Genomic DNA, 23,296 nt, shown 5'->3' on the forward strand with positions numbered 1-23,296 from the left:
TGGTCCTTGAGTGGAAACTTGGTAAAGTGAAGAGTTGCAGGGATTGGCATGACAACATTACAAATGCGTATCAGAAGAGCATCTTTTGCGATAACAGGAAATACAAGAGATGGACGAACAATTTAATAATAACAAGAGAAAGCCATTAGCCAAATTCAGAATGTAGAATGTTCTACAGGACAAGTGACCTAGTTTCTCCAAGAAATCAAAGGCTAAAAAAGGGGGCGGTCTGGCATATTATAGGAGAGAAGAGACTAAAGAGACATAACAATCAATTGCAAAGTGTGGACCTTGTCTGGATCCTGTTCCAGACAGCCCAAAGATCACAAGGGACGCTTGAATATCACTGAGTGTTTAGTAAAATTAGGGAATTATTGTTCATTTTGTTAGGTATAATAATAGCATGGTTGTTATGTTTAAAAAAATAACCTTTATCTGTGAGAAGTGTACACTAACCTATTTAATTTTGAAATTATATATAACTGATTTGCTTTTAAAATAATCCAGGAATGAATCCATACTGATATAAATAAATGACTGATTGAGTAGACGAGCAAAAATCTATGCAGAAGAATTTCAAATAATTTATATCCATACTTCGTCCTCAAGGAGAGAGAATACAACTCCTCCCTCCCTAATTGTGGGCTGTGCATAGTGACTTCCTTCCAAATATACATTATGGAAAGGGATGGGAGAAGAACTTTATAATGGAGGAACCTGATGACACGACCTCAGCCAGGTGATCAGGGGCAACATCAATAGTGATAAATCATGTTGATAGTGTATACCCTTGATATGATGTAATGAAAGTGGTACTTCACTTCTGTGGTTTTCATCCCCAAACCCATAACCCAAGTCTTACTATGAAAAAAATAACCCCACCAAATTCTAATAGAGGCACATTCCACAAAATACCTAACCTGTACTCCTCAATACTGTCAAGGTCATCAGAAACAAGGAAAGTCAGAAATTGTCACAGCCAAGAAGACCCTAAGGAGACATTACAACTAAATGTAATATGGTGTCCTGGATGGGATCCTGGAACAGAAAAGGATAGTAGGCAAAACTATGGAAATCTGAATAATTTATGGACTGTACTTAATTATAATGCATCAATATTCGTTTATTAATTGTAACAAATGAACCATACTAATGCTAGATGTTGATAATACTGGAACCTGGATGTGGGGTATATGGGAACTCTCTCTACTATCTTCTCAATTTTTTTGTAAATCTAAAACTATCCTAAAAATAAAGTCTATTTAAAATAAATACTCCAGGGGGGAAAAAGTGGGAGAAACAGATGAAACATGATGGGTTGAATGTTGATAATTACTGAAGGTGATGATGGGTAGTCTGGATTCATTGTACAATTCTATTTGTGTATTTGAAAATTTCCATAATACAAAGTTTAAAAAAGAAATATAGAGATAAGTACAAGAAGAAACTGTTTAAAGTATTAAAAGTGGCTACTTTTTTTTTATTTTGGTAAAATATACACAACATAAAATGTATCATTTTACCCATTTTTAAGTGTACAGTTCTGTGACATTAAGTACATTTACACTGAGCAATCATTACCATCCTCCATCTCCAGAACCTTCTCATCTTCTCAAACTGAAACTCTTTACCTATTAAACAATAACTCCTCATTCCTCCCTCCCACCAGCCTCTGGTAACCACCACTCTACTTTCTGTCTCTATGAATTTGACTACTCTAGGTACATCATATAAGTGGAATCGTGCAATATTTGTCCTTTTGTGTCTGGGCTATTTCACTTAGCATAATGTCTTCAAGTTTCATCCATGATGTAGCATATGTCATAATTTCCTTCTTTTTAAGGTTGAAAAATATTCCATTGTATATACACCACATTTTGTTTATCCATTCATCTGTCGATGGACATTTGGATTCCTTCTGCTCATTGGTAATTGTGAATAATTCTGCTATGAACACAGGTGTACAAATATCTGTTTGGTCCCTGTTTTCAGTTCTTTAGGGTTTATGCTCAGAAGTGGAAATACTGGATTATATGGCAATTCTGTTTAATTTTCTGAGAAATCAAAAGTGGTTGCACCTAAGGAATAGAAATCCCAGTAATGAGAGTGGGGGCAGGGAACTATCCCTGTCCCTAAAAACTTAAAGTTTTCCTTATAAGCTTTGTAGACCTTTTGTGTGTGTGTGTGTAAGACTGTCCCTGAGCTAACATCTGTGCCAATCCTCCTCTATTTTGTATGTGGGACACCGCCACAGCATGGTTTGATGAGTGGTGTGTAGGTCCACACCTACACACACCTAGGATCCAAACCCATGAATCCCAGGCTGCCGAAGTGCAGCATGCAATCTTAACCACTACCCACCGGGCTGGCCCATGTGGAACTATTTTTAAATGATATATGATGAAAATGAAAATAAACTGCACAATAAGACTCATGTGTGCTGGGCACTGGAGATACAGGGAGGGAGCCCAGAGTCCTCTGGGGAAGAAGCTGGTTACAGAACAGTGTGAAAACAAGTGCAATGCAGAGGGGTCTCCAGGTGCAACTGAGCACAGAAGTAGCCATCTAGGGAGATGCTTTACAATGGTGTCTAGAGGTGCCCTAGAGGAGGTGGTGCTGGGAATGAAGGGGAGAGGGATGACATTCTAAGTTGGAGAACTGGCAATTTAAGCTCAGGAATGATGACAACGATGAGATTCTAGAATTACATTGTGCAATTGGCCTGTCTCAAAACTAACACGTTAAAATCTTGCCTTACTTATATCCTTTGAATTTGGCCTTAAATTTAGCTTCTATGTCGTCCTTGGTCTGAGTCTCAATTCTAAAATTGGTCCTGATGCCAGGGTAGGAGTTTCTCTGACTCCTCTCCTCTGAAATCCTAGAGCCTGAAATTTCCCATTGGTCTCAAAGAAGACCACATTCAGGAGAAAACCCAGGAACCCTGTGTCGCAGCATGTGAGGCTGAGGGCCATGGGGTGCTAAACCATTTCTAAAGGAACCCATCTGCCTCCTATACTCTAAGATCCTGATGGAATTCCCAGCATGCCTGTGGGAATACCGATGTCTTCAAAAAGGCTAATATGTTCTGGCAATTTTATATAAGAAAAGCTTTAGAGAAAGGCGTATCTCAGTGATGCTGTGCAAATTGACCTGTGGCCAAAAACAATTTTGAAAATGTATTAGACTCTTTAGATTTCTCAAAAATATGAAGTCTGAAAACTTGGAGATTGATGGGACAAATTATATAATTGAATGGATAAGTGTATATATAATATGCTAATCAGCCAAAAACATTGCATACATTTAATGTAGATTTATTCTTTCCTTCAAAAGCTACTAAAAAATTAAATGCAGCTTAGGGCTGTCCCTGATCGTCTAGTGGTTAAAGTTCGGCGCTCTCACCGCTTCAGCAGCCCAGATTCGCCTTCCAGGTCACAGAACCACACCACCCATCTGTCAGTGGCCATGCTGTGGCGGCGGCCCATGTAGAAAAACTAGGACTTACAATAGGATATTCAATCATGCACTAGGGGGGTTCTGAGAAGGATAAAACAAAGAGGAAGATTGGCAACAGATGTCAGCTCAGGGTGATTCCTTCCCTACAAAATAAATAAATAAATAAATAAGTGCAGCTTAGAAGTGATGAAAGAGCTGACATATTTTGAAGACTTTCCAGGTGCCAGGTGCTGGCACTTTACATTGGTTCTATCTCCTAATCTCTACAATAGCTCAAAGCCCATTTTAGAGATGAGGACACTGGGGGTTAGAAAGGTTAATATGAGTAACGTGTCCAAGGCTACACTTCTACTCCATGTAGCTGAGTGACGGAGAGAACATTAAATTCTGCTGTGCCTTCATTAAAAAACAATATTATTGTGGCAAGATTCTTTTCGCTCCAAGTTAACAGTTTCGGGAGAAGAGATTTAACATGTTGATTTACCTGGGAGGGGCAGGGGTGAGGCTGCTTTGAGACATGATTAGATCCAGGAACTCAAACTTGTCATCAGATATCCCTCTCTCTTGCTCTCTCTCTCTCTCTGTGTTCCTGCGGAAGATAGCCAAGATAAGCTCCAACCTCCCTCACATTATCCCACCTTAACAACTTCAGGAGACAGAGACATCTTTCTCACAGTGTCCATACATAAAGTACCCAGACAAGATTATGCTTCAACCAATCCTTGCTGCTAGGGAGATGGGGTACAACGTGGTACACTCTGATTGGTTGGTCCGGGTCATGTGATTCTTGTCCCCAGTGCATCAATATTATTTCCTAAACTATTTAAGGTTATGCTGATTATTAAACCATGTAACCACTAAACAAAAAGCCTTGAGAATTTTCTGGTCTGTTAGAGAAATGAGAGACAACGTTGACTATTGGCACTCCTGACTCCCTTTTCATTTCCTTACCTTTAAGTTTCTACCTGACAAAGTTGCCTCTTTTAATCCCAAAATTCCTGGGAAGACTGGGCCATCTTTCTGGGATCATAATTTTGATCTGGATTCCTGTGGAGTGAGCTTCAAATGCCTTTGACCTGAGCTCTTTATTTATTCTAGTCTCTGCAATCCTAGTTACAGCCTGTGGGAGACCATGCATTCAGGTGGTTCCCAAAGTCACTCTTGTGACAGGCAGACTCTAAGATTCCCCCAAGGGTCTCCATCTCCTGCTATTCATGCCCATGTATAATCCTCACCCTTAAAGCACAAGCTGGACCTAATGACTTGCTGGTAACACTAGAATATGGCAAAGTGATGCAATATATTTTTTGGGATCACCAGGAGACAGGATATGAGGGAACTGAGGTCATTTGTCCCAAAGTCAGCTGTTCAAACTGGGCTGGGGAAGCCAAGACTCCCTACAGAACCCAATGACAAATGACCCTGCATTCCTTGTCTACCTGAGAGTTTGCTCCTCTAGCTGTTAACCTCTACTGTCCCTGCCATCAGACAGGTGACGAGGAGGAGGTCACCAGTGGTGTTTCTGATCCTGGCTAAGATGAAGAGGGGATTTGGTCTTCAAAGAAGACAGGAGGTGAAGAAACAAAGACTCCCAGATCTAACACCTGGGAAGCCCAAACACTCCCCCAGGGAAGCCTCGTTGCCCGAAAGATGAGGAAGGTAACAGCCTCCAATCTCTGTGCTGCCCTGTGTGGCCAAGCTCTCCCTTCCTCCAACTTAGAACAATGTCCCAGGGAGCCCACAGTCGTGAACATCATAAATATGTCTTTGCTCAGTTCCAGAACAGACCACCATGGCCATCCATTCCTGGGAAGTCCTATTCTATCTCTATGTATTAGTTAGGATATTAATTCAGGTGTGCTCATCACATACTCAAATAACAGTGGTCTAAACAGGATAGAAGCTTGTATGTGTTGCACATGACATTGAGGCAGGCAGTCCAGGGCTTCTAGGGTGGCTCTGCACCACGAGGTTGTCCAGGCATCCAGGTTTCTATCACCTTCCTTCTCTGCTGTCCCTGGGATGTTGCCCTTATTTTCATGGCACAAGGTACCTAAAACCATGTCATGGTCCATGAGCAGGACAGGGAGAGCAAGGAAGGAGAAGGGAAGCCCTTCAAAAGCAAAACCCACAACTTCACCTCTGCTTCATCATATTGGCCAGAATTTAGTCCCATGGACATAGCTAATCTCAAGGCAGACTGGAGAGTGTAAGTAGTTTTTAATCTGTGTGGCCCTGAGCACAGGTAAAATTCTATTACTATGGAATAAGGTTGATTTTTGCTATGCTTTGTAAATTTTTAAAAATCATAGCACCAGAATTGTCATTATGAATATCTTAAACTGAACCAGATCTGTATGTAAAAAATGGAATAATCTCAGAATATATTAACTGAAAACAAAGGTACAGAGTGTGTAGTAACCTGATAGAAAGGGAAATCTCTATAATGCTGTAGAAACTGGTAACAGTGGTTGGGTCCAGGAAGGAATTTAGAAGAACTGTGTATGGGATTAAAAAAAAAACCTTTACTGTGTATAGCTTTTATTATTTGAATTTTTTAAACCTTGTGCATATATGTTGTGACTTTGTTAAATTAACATTTGTTAAGTGGAGCACAGGGTGTGGGACAGTGGACTAGTTCGACAATAGACCATAAGAGAAACTGGAATAGAGACATTTATTACTCACAGGTCCTGGAGGAAGTACATGACACGCCTCACGGGGCCACATGGGGAGATAAAGTCAGGGTGCAAGCAGATTGATGGACAGGACCTGGGGCATATGCCTTTATTAGGGTCTACTGGTGGAGTGCTTTGGGGTCCCAGGCTAAGTGCAGATTGGTCACATCAAGCCAAAATGAGCAGAGTTTTTGTAAGGCCTTTTAAATGCAAATCATCCACAACCAATCTATAAATCAAAACTGGGGTGAGTTTATTATGAGCCAGATCTGAGGAGCATATAGCCTGGGAGAGTCCTTTCACAAAGGAATGGAACACTCCAAAGAAGTGGAGGTTGACGGAGTGGTTATATACCATCAAAGAGCATGTATCATATATGATCGGAATGTCCCTTTTACAGTAATCACAAGATTGCTTTGCTGGCATAGGATTTCACACAGCAATTGATGAACACAGCAGGCAGCATGTCTGTGGTCTCGAGCTGGGTGGTCACAGCAGGTCAGCAATCAATCCCTAACCTAGGGAGAGAAGCTTATCCTTAAGGAAATGCAGATGTACTTTATCTTTAAGGGCATTGTTCTTGTCTTTGGGACATAGTAAATACTTAAAGCAGATATATAATGCATGCTTAACAGCCATGTCAGGCCCTTTTGGAAAAACAAGGTCAGGCCACATTAGTTTTACACCAAATGGCTTCTTCATATTCTCCAATATATCCTATTGCTTGTCATTTATTTATCCATCCTAAGGGGCTACAAAGGGAAAGCCCTGGGAGGCAAGGGAGACTGTTGCTCACAGGGCTGATCAGGAAGTCATATCAGGAACTCACATTTCCTTGAGACTCTGCAGGCTGTTATCTAAGAAATGCAATTGTGGGAGGGGCTAGTGTCAGTTCAAGGTCCCTGCAGGCCCCTTGGTCACACAAAATGAATGCTGAGGCAGGAATATCATGGAGTAGTTTAGCTAAACTCTAGACAATGTATTGGTCAGTTGAAATCAATTCTGAATTATCAAAGAAAAACCCACATTTTTTTAGCAAACATTTATTAGACCGTTATTATGTGTCAGGTTCTCTGCTGGGCCTCCTTGAGAGAAACATCAAGGAATTCACAATGGGGCTGAATCAGCTGGTAAATGCAACATGTAATTAGCGCTGGGAAACCACTTCTAGGAGGAAGCAATGTCTAACCTGAGACCTGGAGGAGGAGTAGAGTGAATCCAGGTAAATGGGCAAAGGAACCTTTTAGGGAATCAGCATCACAAACAAAGGCTCATAGGAGAGAGAGAGAGCACACACATGTGAGGAGTGTGGAGGAACTGACAGCAGATCAGCGTGGAGATTAGAGAGAGAAGCACACAGTGACAAAAAGCGGGAGTGGAGTCGTAACCGTGCTTGTCAATATCTCGTCAATATCCTGTTTTCATTTCCCTTGGATATATATCCAGAAGTAGAATAGCTGGATCATATGGTAGTTCTATTTTTAAATGTCTGAAGAGCCTCTATATTGTTTCCATAGTGGCTGCACCAATTTATATTCCCAGGAACAGTGCACAAACATTCTCTTCCCTCCACATCCTCACCAGCACTTATTTCTTGTCTTTTTGATGATGGTCATTCCAACAGGTATGAGGTGACATATCTCATTGTGGTTTTGATTTGCATTTCCCTGATGATTAGTGGTGTTGAGCACCTTTCATGTATCTGTTAGCCATCTGTATGTCTTCTTTGGAAAAGCATCTATTTAGTTTCTCTGTCTATTTTTTAATCAGATTCTTTGTTTGTTTGCTATTGAGTTGTATGAGTTCTTTATATATTTTTGATATTAACCCTTATCAGATATATGATTTGCAAATACTTTCTCCCATTCGATAGATAGATTGCCTTTTCATTTTGTTGATAGTTTCCTTTACTGTGCAGAAGCTTTTTAGTTTTACGTAGTCCCCCTTGTTTATTTTAGGTTTATTTGCCTTTGCTTTTGATGTCAAATCCAGAAAATAATTGCCAAGACTAATGTTAGGGAGCTGACTACCTATGTTTTCTTCTGGAAGTTTTATTGTTTCAGGTCTTACATTCAAGCCTTTAATGAATTTTGAGTTGATTTTCAATTTTCAGTTTTGAGTTTATGGTGTAAGATAGGGGTCCAGTTTCATTTTTTTTGCATGTGGCTGTCCAGTTTTCCCAGTATCGTTTACTGAAGAGACTGTCCTTTCCCCATTGTATATTCTTGGCTCCTTTGGAGTAAATTGACTATATATGTGTGGGTTTATTTCTAGGCTCTCTATGCTGTTCCATTGATGTATGTGTCTGTTTTTATGCCAATATCATACTGTTTTGACTACTTTAGCTTTGTAATATGATTTGAAATCAGAAAGTAGAATGCCTCCAGCCTTGTTCTTCTTTCTCAAGATTGGTTCGGCTATTTGGGATCTTTCATGGTTCCATACAAATTTTAGGATTGTTTTTTCTATTTCTATTAAAAATATCATTGGAATTTTTATAGAGATTGTACTGAATCTGTAGATTGCTATGGGTAGTATGGACATTTTACTATGAGGCTTATATAAAACATCTTATAACAGTCTATTTTAAGCTGATAACAACTTAAGTTTGAGTACATACTAAAGGTCTATGTTTTCACTCTCCTCCCCCAGGTTTTACGTTTTTGATGTCACAATTTACATCTTTTTACCTTGTGTATTCATTAACAAATTGTTGTAGTTATAGTTATTTTTTACTACTTTTGTCTTTTAATCTTCATACGAGATATATAACTGATTTACCCACCATTATTACAACATTATAGTATTCTGAATTTAACTGTATATTTGCCTTTACCAGGGAGATTTACACTTTCATAGGTTTTCCTGTTACTAACGAGCATCCTTTCATTTTGGCTTGAAGAATTCCCGTTAACTTTTCTTGTAAGGCCAATCCAGTGGTGAGGAACTCTTTCAGCTTTGTTTGTCTGAAAAACTTTATTTCTCTCCTTCAATTCTGAAGGAAACTTTGCCAGGTAGAGTATTCTTGGTTGGCAGTTTTTTTCTGTCAGCACTTTGACTATATCATGCCGCTCCCTTCTGGCCTGCAAATTTCCTGCTGAAAATCTGCACATAACTTATGGGTGGGGGTCCCTAGTATGTAACAAGTTGTTTTTCTCTTGCTGCTTTTAAGAGTCTCTCCTTGTCTTTAATTTTTGACAACTTAATTATAATGTATCTCAATGTGGGTTTCTTTGGATTCATCTTTTTTGGAACTCTCTGGCTTCCTGGAATGTCTGTTTCCTTCCCCAGGTTAGAGAAATTTTCAGTCATTATTTATTTGGATAAGCTTTCTGCCCCTTTCTCTCTCTCTTCTCCTTCTGGGACCACTATAATGCAAATATTGGTTCACTTGATGGTGTACCATCATTCCCTTAAGCTATCTTCACTCTTTTTCATTCTTTTTTCTTTTGCTTCTCTGATTGGATGAAGTCCAGTGCCCTGTCCTCTAGTTTACTAATCCTTTCTTCTGCTTGATCCAGTCTTTCGTTGAACCCTTGTATTAAAGTTTTCATTTCATTTTTTTGTATTCTTCATCTCTGCGATTTCTGTTTGTTACTCTCTTATATTTTCCATCTCTTTGTTGAAATTCTCACTTTGTTCATCTATTCTTCTCCTGAATGTGGTGAGCATCTTTATGACTGTTATTTTTAACTCTTTATCAGTAAATCACGTATCTCCTTTTCACTAAGGTCTGTTTCTGAAGTTTTATCTTGTTCTTTTATTTTGAACCTATTCCTCTGTTTCTTCATTTTCCTTGACTGTCTGTGTTGGTTTCTGCACATTAGATAAATCAGTCACCTCTCCCAGTCTTGATGGAGTGGTCTTGTGTAGGAGATGAGACTTGTCGTTTAGCCTGACCCAAGCTCTTGGCTGTCTCTCAAACCTTTGTGATTGTCCAAGTTGCCTTCTCTGTTCTTAGTGGCTCCCAGTAGTTGAGGATATGCCAAGACCTGTCATTGTCCAAGAGGAAACGATCTCAGTCAGCACCTAGACATAGGCTGATTGGAAGCTAGACCCTCAGGCACAGTTTTTAAGGTATGCAGGGAAAGACTGGGAGGTGGGTATTTCTGTCTGCTCCCTGTGTGCTGAGGCATGGGGGCATAGCCAGTTAAGAACTCTTTCTTTCTTTGCTGCAGTCCTGTGGGACCAGAATACAAGCCCTGCTGGCCACCAGAGCCAGATGATCAAGGAGTGTACCCCCTGGGTGGCAGCCATAAAAGCTGGGGCACCAGATATATGCACAGCTCCTTTTAGGAAGACACCAATGACCTAGAGCAGGCCAGAGGGAGAACATGGAGACAGGGCCTACCAGCTTCCTGGTCTCTGGGGAGGATTGCACTCAGCTCCTAGATATGTGCTAAATTAGTAGCCTGACCCTCAGGCAGCAGCTTTTAAAGTATGCAAATAGGCCTTTTTCAGGGAAAAATGGAGATGTTTCTGTCATCTCTCTGTGTGCTGAGACCTGTGGAGATAGCCACAGCAAGTTCTCATAAGCTCATTAAAAACTGTTTCCTTGTTTCCTATAGTCTTGTGGGTCTCATAGATGTAAGCCCCACTGGCTTTCTGAACTAGGTGATTTGGGGGCCCATCCCTCAGGTGGAAGTCTTAAAAGTCGGGGTGCTAGATGTTGGGTCCAAACTCTTCACTCCTCAGGGAGAAGCTGGGAGTTGTGTTTCCTCCTGATTGTATGTTGCTGTTCTGGGGGTGGGGTTTATGGCAAGAGTGTGTCTCAGCCTTTCATGCCCATATCAATGTGGGTATTTGCTCACTTAACTGATGTGTATGAGTTGCTCAACTAGTTTCCGGATTTTTTTCAGAGGGAATTGTTCCATGTGTGGCTGTATATTCACTGTGTCCATGGGAGGAGGCAAGTTCAGGATCCTCCTATATCACCATCTTGGACTGGAACTCTCTCACTTCTTTTTGAAATTTGTATTATTAGGTTGTTGGAATTCTTTGATTAACAGCCTAATATTCTTTTCTACTGTTTGCCATCACTTTTCCATTTGTACTAACTATTTGCTAGGGGTATGACCTTAATATTCCAATTCATCTATGGACTATTCATTTCTATAATCATATTTTTAATTTCCAAGGGTCTTTCTTATTCTCTGATTGTATGTAATGTTGTTTTTTTTTCATAAGTGCCATATCTTTTCTTACATCTTTTACATATTACTAATAATAGTGGTAGGCGACCTGTTAGATATCCTGGTTATCTGCTTTCATGATATCATGAATTTTTTCCTCACAGCACCTAGCTCAATAGAGATTTTACATTTATCTTTGTAACTTTTGCTAAATGTTAATCTCCTTTATAACAGTGCAAGCTCCAAAGAGGCATGAATGTACTTTCACTCTTCATTGCACCTTCTGGGTGTAGCAGATCTCCTGATTCACTGGAGGCCTTGAAATACACACTGGATGAATAGACTTTAGTGTGGTTTGGGCAGTTAAGTCACACCGTCCCTTGATGTCCTTCTGAACTCTGACCCTGGTATCCTCCTGTCATAGAACATTCTGGAACATTGAAACAATTCACTTGCATGGGGTGCACAGTCAGACCTGCCTACCTGATGGACAGGAAACCAATGAAAGACAAGTCAACAGGCTCTGAAAGAAAATCTCCTGGGTTCAACCCCAGCTCCACCACCTCTAAACCCTTCTGAGTCTTCCATTGGAGTCTATACAAAGGGATCAAATATTAGCTAACTTGTGGATTTGAGAATTACATACGACTCTTTATGTAAAACACACAGAATTGCCTGACATGTATTAAGTGTTCCACCAATCATAGCAACCCCATTATATTGATTATAACATTTAGATTGCTTCTATTCTTTTGCTTGTATAAATCACTATTCAATGACCATATTTTTGAGAACATATGTGATTATCTGGGGACAAATTCCTACAAGACAAATAGTTTTGTCAAAATGCAAACCTATTTAAACTGTCGAGACATTTGTAAAAATGTCGTTTAGAAATTTAGTACCGGTTTTCAATTCCATCAACTCTTATGACAGTATATTTTCCCCACCCTGTGGCCAATTATATATTTTTTTGAATATATATTTTATATAATAACTATGTTTCGACATCTTTAAAAACCTTCTAGCTGAGGAGAAACTGCCCTTCCCAGGGCTAAACCCCAGCCAGGAGCATGCCTTTGATATGCAAACTAACGAATCCAGAGCCCTACCTCCCGTATCTGGCCATGTACCCCAAGGGGCAATATTTCTCTGCCTTAATCATCCCAGGGCCAGGTACCAGACAACTAAAGACCACCCCGACAGCCCAAAGCCTGCTGAAATTATTTACAATCAATTATTATTAGCCAATCCTAATCTATTTACCCTGCCCTGCCTTGGCTTTCCTAAGAGGACCCAATAAGGGCCGTGGTCTAAGCGTTGCCCCTGCCCCTCCTGTCTTCTGCCTCCTGACGCCCTGAGTGCTCCCCCATGTGCCCCGTGTGGAGTGGTGTGCCTCCTGTCTCTAGGACTTGTGAGTATAACAAACTTCCTTATTTCCTGAGCCTTTCCTCTCTCTCCTCTTGTGGCTGCACTTGACTGACCATCTCATAAAAGAATACAAAACACCAATACTCTCATCATTTATTCTCACCTTTGCCAAGCTGATAGATTTTTATGTGTCTTTGAGTTTTGATTATGGGCATGTGTTTGTATCTTTCTGAGTGTGTGGTTGACATAGACAAGTTTTATTTGTTCCTTATGATTTTTTATCTTTGGGTCATGCTTATTAATTCTTCATTCCACAATTGTAAAACTTTCATGAATATTTTCATCTAGGAGAGGGGTCTGAGGGTGAAGGGAAACAGAGAGAGAACTGTTTGAACATTGGGAGTAAGTATGGGAAGAAGCAATAGGTAAAGAGTTCTAAGGAGGTGGAATTCTAAAGTTTACATCTTCTTCTCTATAATTTTACAAGTATGTAGAGGGCCTATAAGGTATTTGATATATGTAGTGTTCAATAAATGCTTTCCCTTCGGCTAAGTGAAGACTTTTGTCCCTGCTTATGTTTACCAGGTTAATGAAAACAACACCAAGAGTTCCAATGTAATATACACAAGGGTTAGCTCCAGTGATGGGCATTTTTGAACACTTGTGACCTTAAACTGATAAATCTCATTTCGGTTAACGTATGTACAGTCTAGTTGTTAAGATACACGTTAATTAAACTTCTTGGACATGCTGTATTTTAAGGATATGTCTATGACCCACATGGACAAATCCATGACACCTATATGAAGATAATTTTAATACAGATGAAACTTAAGTCACACAGTATCATTTTGGGCGGAGGAGGCTGAAAAGTAAGAAAATTCTAGATATGTACCGTCCAGTGTGGTAGCTACTAGCCACATATGGTTATTTAAATGTAAAGTAAATAAAATTAAAAATTCAACTGCTCGGCACAGTAGCCACATTTCAAGTGCTCAATAGCCCTATGTAGCTACTGGCTTCCATATTGGACAGTGTAGATATAGAACAATTCCTTCATCAAAGAACATTCTGTTGGATGGTACTGCTCTTCATACTCTGTGTGCCTCAAGTCAGATGCATTAGATCCATGTAAATTGAAAGGTCCAATATTATTTGTCTTAGAGATACTTCAGATTTCTGTTGAGATATGAATATATATTCAGATGATGTATAACAAAACCAAAATAGGTTATGAGATATAAATACATATTCAGCTGGTGTATAACAAAACCAAAAGGGTCTAGTGCATTTAGGCACACACTGTTCCCAGTTCCAAAGGGAAACTCCTGTCCCTCTGCCTTCCTTCCCAGACTCACACTGAGTGAGGACACTCTCTGGCGTCAAATTTCCGGGGAGTGAGTTCTCTTCTAGAGGAGACCAGGAGCAATACTCTAAGCTAAGTTTTGGGAGGCAGGGATTCCAGCTTAGGAAGAGAGATTCTGGGAAATGAAGAGGAGGCAAAGATGGGGACCAGTAGGGAGACTCTCCCTGGTTTATTCAGAATAGCGGTTCTCAATGTGTGGTCTGTGGAACCCTTGAAGTCACTGAGATCCTTTCACAGGGTCAATGAGGTCAGAGCTATTTTGATAATATTACTAGACATCATTTGCCTTTTCACTATGTTGACATTTGTACTGAGGGAAAATTTAGTGAGAATGGAGGCTACAGTATCAAACTTTAATAGTAATTATCCTCACCACCACTTAGTTGCAGGGAAAAAAAAAAACACTTTCACTTGAAACATCCTGGTTGAAGCACTAAAAATTATCTTTATAGGGGCCGGCCTGGTGATGTAGTGGTTAAGTTCACACACTCCGCTTTGGTGGCCCGTGGTTCGCAGGTTCAGATCCCAGGCTACGCACCGCTTATCAAGCCATGCTGTGGCAGGCGTCCCACATATAACGTAGAAGAAGATGGGCATGGATGTTAGCCTAGGGCCAGTCCTCCACAACAAAAAGAGGAGGATTGGCAACATGTTAACGCAGGGCTAATCTTTCTCACCAACAAAAAACACATTATTATCTTTAACACATCACTATCCTTAAAACTACATTTAAAAATATATAATGATGTGGGAAGCACATATAAAGGACTTCTGCTACATTCCCAACTACTATATCCTAAGGAAAACAATTTATGTGAACCTAGCTAGCCTCTTTTTTTATGGACTACCATTTTTACTTGAAACAATGAATGACAGAAACCAGTATTATTCAGACTTGGTTAATTGGCACATACTTACTCAAAATGAACATGAACTTCTCCCTTCAAGAAAATCAACTGACAGTTGACGACTGACAGTACTCATTGCCTTGCTAAAATGGCAGATCTCAAGAGAAAACTCGAATTTTGGAAAACTTGTGTCCTACCATGTAAGCTTGATAGCATCCTAGTACTGACAAACTTTTCTGTTGGGATCTCTGGTAATATTAACAAATGTGATTGACAATTTGTAGTTAAATGCATCAACACGAGAAGATCTATATAACTTAGTGAAACACTACAGTAATTTAATAAATCATACATTAGTACAAAAGCCAATTAACATGCAAAATAGGTCTATGGATTTTAATATAATAGAATAGGAAATATTCAATGATATTTTCTCAGGTCCCATTTTGCAAATAACCATTGAGCAACTACCACTTGTGTAGTTTTATTTTAGTACCAAAGTTGAATATCCCCAATTATCTTAAAAGGTTATTAAAAATACTATTATATATTTATGTAAGCCCATATTATTTTTTCATATACTTCAACCAAAATAACAGATTAAATGCAGAAGCATATATGAAAATCCAGTGATCTTCTAATGAGACAGACAAGAGACTAGCAAATATGTAAAATATAAAAAGATCTACTCTTCTCACTACCTTGTTTATTTCGAGAAAGTTATTTTTCATAAAAATATTTCTGTTAACGTGCCATGGGTTATGAATATTATTCTAAATAAATTAATAAAATCTTTTAAAAACTTTTAATTTTAGTATGGTAAATATTAATAGATATAACCAACATAAGCAAAATTATTCTTGGGGTCCTCACTAATTTGTGAGACCGTATAGATATCCTGAAACCAAAGTGTTTGAGAATCACTGACTCAAACAGCCCCTGGACCAGGACTCAGGGAAACAGCGAGACAAAGAGCTCTGGGTGCAGGAGGAGAGGGGTCAGGGCAGAGTCCCAGGTCCCCGGACGTGGCTCTCAGGGTCTCAGCCCGAGGGCGGTGTCTGGGGCGGGGAAGCTCAGTGTTGGGGAGTCTCCATCTCCCTGAGTTTCACTTCTCCCTCTCACAGTCTGTGTCAGGTCCTCCCGCCTGGAGACTCACGACGCGGCCCCGGTTCTCACTCCCATTGCGTGTCCGGTTTCTAGAGCAGCCAATCAGCGTCTCCGCGGTTCCCGGTTTTAAAGTCTCCACGGAACCGCCAGGACTCAGATTCTCCCTGATCCAGACGACACGGGTCATCGCGCCTCTAGCCTTGCTCCTGCTGCTCTCGGGGGCTCTGGTCCTGACCGAGACCTGGGCGGGTGAGCGCGGGGTCGGGAGGAAACGGCCTCTGCGGGGGGCGGCGCGAGGGGACCGCGCGGCGGGGACGCAGGACCCTTGGGGAAGGCGCGTCTCCGCGGACACCTGCCCAGACCCTCCACCTCGGCCCCGCCCTGACCCCTCCCTTCTCTCGCTCCCCCTCTTCCCACCCCAAGTCCCCGCCCTTGTCCGTCCGCCGCCCTTTTCCCGTCTGTAGACTCGTCGCCCCTAGCCCCCATCACCCTCAGACCTGGGGACCCGCGCCGGGAGGAGGGTCGGGCCGGGTCTCAGCCCCTCCCCGCCCCCAGGCCCCCACTCCCTGAGCTATTTCCACACCGCCGTGTCCCGGCCCGGCCGCGGGGAGCCCCGCTTCATCGCCGTCGGCTACGTGGACGACACGCAGTTCGTGCGGTTCGACAGCGACGCCGCGAGTCCGAGGGCGGAGCCGCGGGCGCCGTGGATGGAGCAGGAGGGGCCGGAGTGTTGGGAGGAGCAGACGCGGATCTTCAAGGAAGCCGCACGGAATTTCCGAAGGAGGCTGAACACCCTGCGCGGCTACTACAACCACAGCGAGGCAGGTGAGCGACGCGGGCCCGGGTCCAGGTCACGACCCCCACCCCCACGGACGGGCCGGGGTCTCCCCGAGTCTCCGGGTCCGAGATTCACCCCGAGGCTGCGGGACCCGCGCGGCCCCCCGACCCGGGAAGAGCCGGCGGGGACTTTTCCGCGGTTTCATTTTCAGTTTAGGTTAATCACTGGGGGTCGGTTGGAGCAGAAGCGGGTTTGACCGCGGGACAGGGCCCAGTGGGGGGTGCTGACCTCGGGGGCGGGGTCAGGGTCTCACACCCTCCAGTGGATGTCTGGCTGCGACGTGGGGCCGGACGGGCTCCTCCTCCGCGGGTGCAGTGACTCCGCCTACGACGGCGCTGATCACCTCGCCCTGAACGGGGACCTGCGCTCCTGGACCGCGGCGGACACGGCGGCGCAGATCACCCGGCGCAAGTGGGAGGCGGCAGGTTTGGCGGAGCAGTAAAGAACTACCTGGAGGGCAGGTGTGTGAAGTGGCTCCTCAGATACCTGGAGAACGGGAAGGAGAGGCTGGGGCTCGCGGGTAGAAGGGGTCCTGGGGCCTCTGAATCTCCATTAGAGCTGGGACTGGCATCCCACAGAGTTGGGGGGGAAATGGGATCAGTGTCAGAATACCGCCCCTCAGGAGAGGGAGGAGTCCACCCAGGTTTCTTCATATTCTGTGCTAATGACTTGCCCAGATGGCCAACCCTTCTCTAAAGGACAGTTAAGGAATCCAGGTTCTTCAGGAATAGAAGGGGAGGCCATCCCTGATCGCCCATCATTGTTTCCCTTTGACCCTGTCAACCATCTTGTGAACCACGACTTCCTCTCTCTAGGCCTTGTTCCTTGGCCTGAGAACGTCTTTGCAGGTACGACTCCAGCTTTTCTGAGTCATTCAGCCTCCACCCAGGTCAGGACCAAAAGTCTGTGTTCTTCTCTTTAGAGACCTGGAGCCTCCTACCCTGGGCTCTCACCCTAATTCTAGAACTTTCCAAGAAATAAGAGATTATCCCAGATCCCCAAATGCAGGCTGGTCTCTGGGTTGTGTGCTCCTTAAAAAACCAACTGTGCTGTCCATGAGTGCTGCTTTAGTGGCTCATGGAGATAACTGAAAATGAATTTTCTGATTCTTCCTCCTCAGAACCCCCAGGAAGACACATGACCCACCACCCCATCTCTGACCAAGAGTCACCCTGAGGTGCCGGGCCCTGGGCTTCTACCCTGCAGAGATCACCCTGTCCTGGCAACGTGATGGGGAGGACCTGACTCAGGACACGGAGCTTGTGGAGACCAGGCCTGCAGGCGACAGGACCTTCCAGAAGTGGGCGGCTGTGGTGGTGCCTTCTGGAGAGAAGCAGAGATACACATGCGATGTGCAGCATGAGGAGCTGCCTAAGCCAATCACCCTGAGATAAGGTAAGGAGGGGGATAAGGGGTGGAGCTTCTTCTCAGGGAAAACAGAAGCCTTTTTGGACACCTTCAGCAAGGTCAGGACTCAAGCTTGATGTCAGAGCCCCTCACCTTCCTTCCTTTTCGCAGAACTACCTCCTCAGCCTACTATCCCCATCATGGGCATCATTGTTGGCCTGGTTCTCTTTGCAGCTGGAGCTGTGGTGGCTGGAGCTGTGATGTGGAGGAAGAAGTGCTCAGGTAGGGAAGGGAGTGGAGGGGTTTGAATTTTCATGTCCCACTGAGGGGTTTCAATCCCAGGTAGAACTTGCCCTGCCTCGTTAATGGGAAGCACCATCCACACACGTGTTTGCCTCTCTGGAGCTGAATGCTAACAGTCTTCTGTAAAGCACTTATGAAAATGAAAGACAGATTGTTTCACCTTGATAATTCTGGTGCTGGGGACCTGATTCCCAGCAGTCGAAAGCCACAGGGGAAGGTCCCTGCTGAGGACAGAGCTCCAGGAGGGCAGTTGGTTCAGTTCCTATACGTCTCTTTTCTTTGTTTCCTCATCCTGCTCTGGAGCTTCAGTCACATTTCTGGAAACTTCCTTGTGGTCCAGAACTAGGGGTTTCCTCTAGGATCTCATGACCCAGGCTTCTCCCTGTTTTCTTCCCACAGGGGAAAAAAGAGGGAGCTACGCTCAGGCTGCAGGTAAGTTTGAGTGGGGAGTTGATCCCTGAGACCCTTGAGATAGTGTAGACGGATCCCATGGGGGAGCTCACTCACCCCATAGTTCTTCCTTAAGTCTCATCTCCTCTGGGCTCTGACCGCATCCTGTTTTGTTCTACCCCAGGCAGTGACAGTGTCCAGGGTTCTGATGTGTCTCTCTGGACAGGTGAGGCCCTGGAGGCCTGAAGTGAGGGAGGTGTTGGGGAGAAGGGCCATGACTAGGTTATAGAGATTCTCTCATTGGGACATTTTGAATAGCTGGTGGGCTGTTGAGAATGTCAACACTATGTGACTGACCTGAATTTGTTCGTGATTATTTTCTTTCCCAGTGTGAGACAGCCGCCTTCTGGGGGACTGAGTGATGCAAGATTTGTTCACGTTCCCACTTTGTGACTTCAAATCTCTTGAATTCTCTTTCTGCAACTGGTATCTGGTGTCTGCGTTCCTATTAGCATAATGTGAGGAGGTGGGGAGACTGGCCCTCCCCCTCCCCATCATCACCCTCCCCCCCTACTGACCTGTGTTCTTTCCTTGATTGACCTTCCTGTTCCAGCAGAGGCGGGGCTGGGCCATCTCCATCCCTGTCTTAACTTCATGTTGCACTGAGCAGTAATGACTTGCTTCCTTACTGAAAATATGAATCTGGATATGAATTTGTTTTTTCCAATTTTTTTCTAAGGGATTGATGTGTTAATTAAAGGAGAAGATTCCTAAAGTTTGAGAGATGAAATAAATAGAAGCATCAAGAACCTTCCAGAATTAGTGTGTTTGTTGTGCTGAATCTTTTGCAGTTAGGGACAGGAGAGGGCTGTGAGGAGCCAAAGGTGAGTGGGGCCTGTGCCCACTCAGTGCTCAGTGCATCGTGGGCTTTGATGTTGTCATTCCTTGGCTGGGTCATCTTTGCTGCTCCTTTGTTCTACGCCCTTCAGTAGAACCTTGTCCCACCAGGACATATGATCAGAGGGATGAGGATGTCACCTGCGCAGTGTCCTGTCTTCAAGACCATGGGCAGCGAGGGCTTCATGTAACTGGGTCAGCCTAGGCTCAGGCCAGGGTCTGGCCCTCAGCCCCTACATTTTGTGTGTTTATGTTTTGTTTCTTTGGGGTTTTCTTTTTATTATGTCTGTTCTCGTTCACGTTTAGAGTTCTGGTCTCATTCTCCTCTGAGTGTCCCCGTCTCTGACAGCAGCAGGAGTCCTTTGGCCTGTCATTGTCCCCATAAGGCCCAGGCAGCCCTTGCACACAGGCGTCTGTGGTGTCCAGAGATGAATTTTCAGACTTGTCCAGCTCTGTCCTCCTTCTAGGGCTATTTTCTGGATTATTCTTTCCCTCTTTCCCCGTATATATACATATATATATATATATATGTATATGTACGTATATTTTTTTTTTTGAGGAAGATTAGCCCTGAGCTAACGTCTGTTGCCAATTCTCTTCTTTTTTGCTGAGGAAGATTGGCCCTGGGCTAACATCTGTGCCCATCTTCCTCTGCTTTATATGGGACAGTGCCACAGCATGGCTTGATAAGCAGTGCGTAGTCCTGCGCCCGGGATCCGAACCCATGAACCCCAGGCCGCCAAAGCGGAGCAGGCGAACTTAACCGCTACGCCACTGGGCCAGCCCCATTCCCCATATTTTTTAAAGACCAGTTTCTGGAGTTAGAGGGAGGAGGGATCCGATAGTTTCTCATCTTAATTAAATTCCAGTTGAGTTTGTGTTTTCTCTGTGGCCTGCCCCCTCTTTCTGCCCTTACCTGTAGTAATCCTAGTGCTGGCTCTGATCCAAACTCAGGGATTTATAAAGCAGAGTCTAATTTAGATCAATAATTGGTTGGAAAATAGGACCCATAAGCCCATCTTTTCTGGAGAGAGTAATATAATTGTCTGCTGTAGTATGTAGGAGGGTTGGTGTGGGAGGGAGAGTTGGAGGGAGGGAGGGGAGAGCAGCACTTGTGAGAAAAATATAAGTGGCGTTGATGTCAGTGTGAGTGGACGTTGTGCTGTAGCTGCCACAAAACAGCATGTGGTCTGAGGTTACATTAATAAAGATACTGTCTCTAGAATAGGGAGGTGCTCTACGCTGATCATTCATTCAACTGATCTGCCAGATATATGACGAATTATGTTTGCATCTGGGAAACCTCAGTGAATTAAAAATAGGCAATAATTGCCAGCCTTGGGGAGCATGTGTTCTAGTGGTAAGGGGCAGACTGTATGCTATAAGCATAGTAAACAAGGGAAGTATTTGTGTTAGAAGTTGTAAGGGGCAGCCCGGTGGCACAAGCGGTTAAGTGCGTGCGCTCCGCTGCGGCGGCCCGGGGTTCGCCAGTTCGGATCCCAGGCACGCACTGATGCACCGCTTGTCAGGCCACGCTGTGGCGGTGTCCTGTATAAAGTGGAGGCAGATGGGCATGGATGTTAGCCCAGAGCCAGTCTTCCTCAGCAAAAAGAGGAGGATTAGCAGATGTTAGCTCAGGGCCGATCTTCCTCACAAAAATATAAGTAAAAAAAAAAAAAGTTGTAAGTGCTTTGAGGAAGGTGACCCAGGGTATAAATGTGTGGAGACGGGGAAGATGGCTGTTTTACTAGGGTGGTCAGCATTGGCCTCATTGGAAAGGTGAGCTTTGAGGAAGATTTGAAAGACATGAAGTAATAGTCCACGAGACTGTCTGGGGGAAGTTGTTTATGGGCAAGAGGAATCTCTAGTACAAATGCACTAGGGCAGGAGTGTGTTGTCTGTTCAAGGAAGAGCGAGGAGTCTGGTATGGCTGGAGCAGAGAGTGATTGAGGTCCATCTACCTGCAGATCACATAGAGCACAAGGATATTGGAAGGGTTTGACTTTTCTGAGTGAGATGTGTAGTTGCAAGACAGTTTTTAACAGAAGATTGACCTGGTATGACTTCTCTTGAGAAGGTGTGGCTGCTGTGCTGAGAACAGATTCGAGAGGTGAAGAATGAGTGATGCAGTAGAGAAAACTGTAGGAAACTAGTGCCGTGGTCCAGGCTAGAGATGTTGCTTGCTTTGTTTGGAAAGTTATTATAGCATGGAAAATAATACAAAGTGATTGGATTCTGCACATATTTAAAGATGAACTTTATAGAATTTTTAATGGATTAAGTCTGGGTTATGAGAAAGAGGAATCAAGGAGGACACCCTAAATTTCAGACTGTGGAAGTAGAAAGATGGAATGCCTTCAGTGGAAATGGGGAAGACTCCAGAAGAAGCATATTTGAGGAAGTGGCATTATAGGCATCCAATTTAGGAAATGTTGAATTTGAGATGTTTATTAGAAATGCAGGTGAGGTTAGCAGTTGGATATATAAGTCTGGAGAGTAGGTGAGATGTCTGGGCTGGAGAAATAGATTTTGGAGGTGACACCCTATAAATGATATTTAAAGCCTTGAGAATGGATGAGGTCACCAAGGGAGTGATGACTATGGAAAAGAAAAGAACAAGGACAGAACTCTGGACCCCTGACTGCTAAGGGATCTGGTCAGTCCACATACCCAGGGCAGACTGCACAGTTCTCACACTGCGTCTAGAAGGGTTGGAGACCAGTGTACACAGGAATCCCCTGGACGTCTCGTTATGATGTAGACAGTCTGGAGTAGAGCGTGAGATTCTGCATTTATAACCAGTTTGGTGCTGATGCTGCTGGTCTTCAGAGCACACATTTAGTAGCAAGAACATAGACCAGGATTCCCACATGGCTGTGCATCAGCCTCAGATGTAGGGCTTGTTAAATAAGGGATTCTTGGGCTCTGTGTCCAATATTCTGAGATGGTGGGTCTGGGGAGAGGCCTGAGTATTTTGTAACAAGCCCATCAGCAGTCCTGGTGCTCAGCCAGATTGGGAACCACTGATGCCGATGATCAGCGAGCATTCAGGTTAGGGAGGGGTCTTAAATCCACATTTAAATGTTTTTTCCTTGGAAGAAAAAGGCAAGACATAAGCTGGGAGATAGATGTTGTTTTCTCTACTGTGGGGAGTAGCCAGCTCGAAGATTTAGGAAGTGGCTATCAGCTCAGCCTAAAGAAAATCTCTGAGTTGCTGAGTAGATCTTAAATGTTCTCGCCACAAAAAAGAAATGGTGAATTATGTGACGTGATGCTGGTGTTAGCTAACTCTTTGGTGGTAATCATTTCGCAATATGTAAATGTATCAAGTCAACAAGTTATACACCTTAAACTTACTCAATGTTATATGTCAATTATATCTCAATAAAGCTGGGAAAAATATGAATCCTTGCTCTCTGAAACTATTTCCTACATGGATTTCTCACTCACTACTTAGTGCGAACAAGGGATTCCAAATTGTTGTAATTGAAAGGTAAATTTCAAAAATTCAGTAAATGAAGATATATGTGTATAGAGAGAGAGACAGACAGACAGAGAGGGAG

At 43.4% G+C, this 23,296-nt stretch overlaps 1 protein-coding gene and 1 pseudogene across 3 annotated transcripts in view; both read left to right on the top strand.

The window, feature by feature from the left end:
• Nucleotides 1-23,296, top strand: part of LOC101398910 (class I histocompatibility antigen, Gogo-B*0103 alpha chain-like) — a 334,177-nt gene that overhangs the window by 82,103 nt on the left and 228,778 nt on the right. The window contains exon 8 of one of the 2 annotated variants that reach the window (XM_087438243.1): nt 19,226-19,655. The exons of the other annotated variant lie outside the window; for it this stretch is intronic. Coding sequence (XP_087294369.1) covers nt 19,226-19,230 — 5 coding nt within the window. The 3' untranslated portion in view covers nt 19,231-19,655. Of the gene's footprint in view, nt 1-19,225; nt 19,656-23,296 lie in introns of those variants that run through there. 2 annotated transcript variants of the gene reach the window in all.
• LOC101393286 (HLA class I histocompatibility antigen, alpha chain G-like) lies at nt 12,340-19,082 on the top strand (annotated as a pseudogene). The gene is made up of 7 exons (XR_015553908.1): nt 12,340-12,442; nt 15,788-16,207; nt 16,514-16,783; nt 17,042-17,316; nt 17,495-17,644; nt 18,315-18,425; nt 19,021-19,082. The product of XR_015553908.1 is annotated as an HLA class I histocompatibility antigen, alpha chain G-like (transcript).

This window comes from Ceratotherium simum, chromosome 13 (assembly GCF_057802395.1).
Source record: "Ceratotherium simum simum isolate JZ-2026a chromosome 13, ASM5780239v1, whole genome shotgun sequence".
Classification (NCBI taxonomy): domain Eukaryota; kingdom Metazoa; phylum Chordata; class Mammalia; order Perissodactyla; family Rhinocerotidae; genus Ceratotherium; species Ceratotherium simum.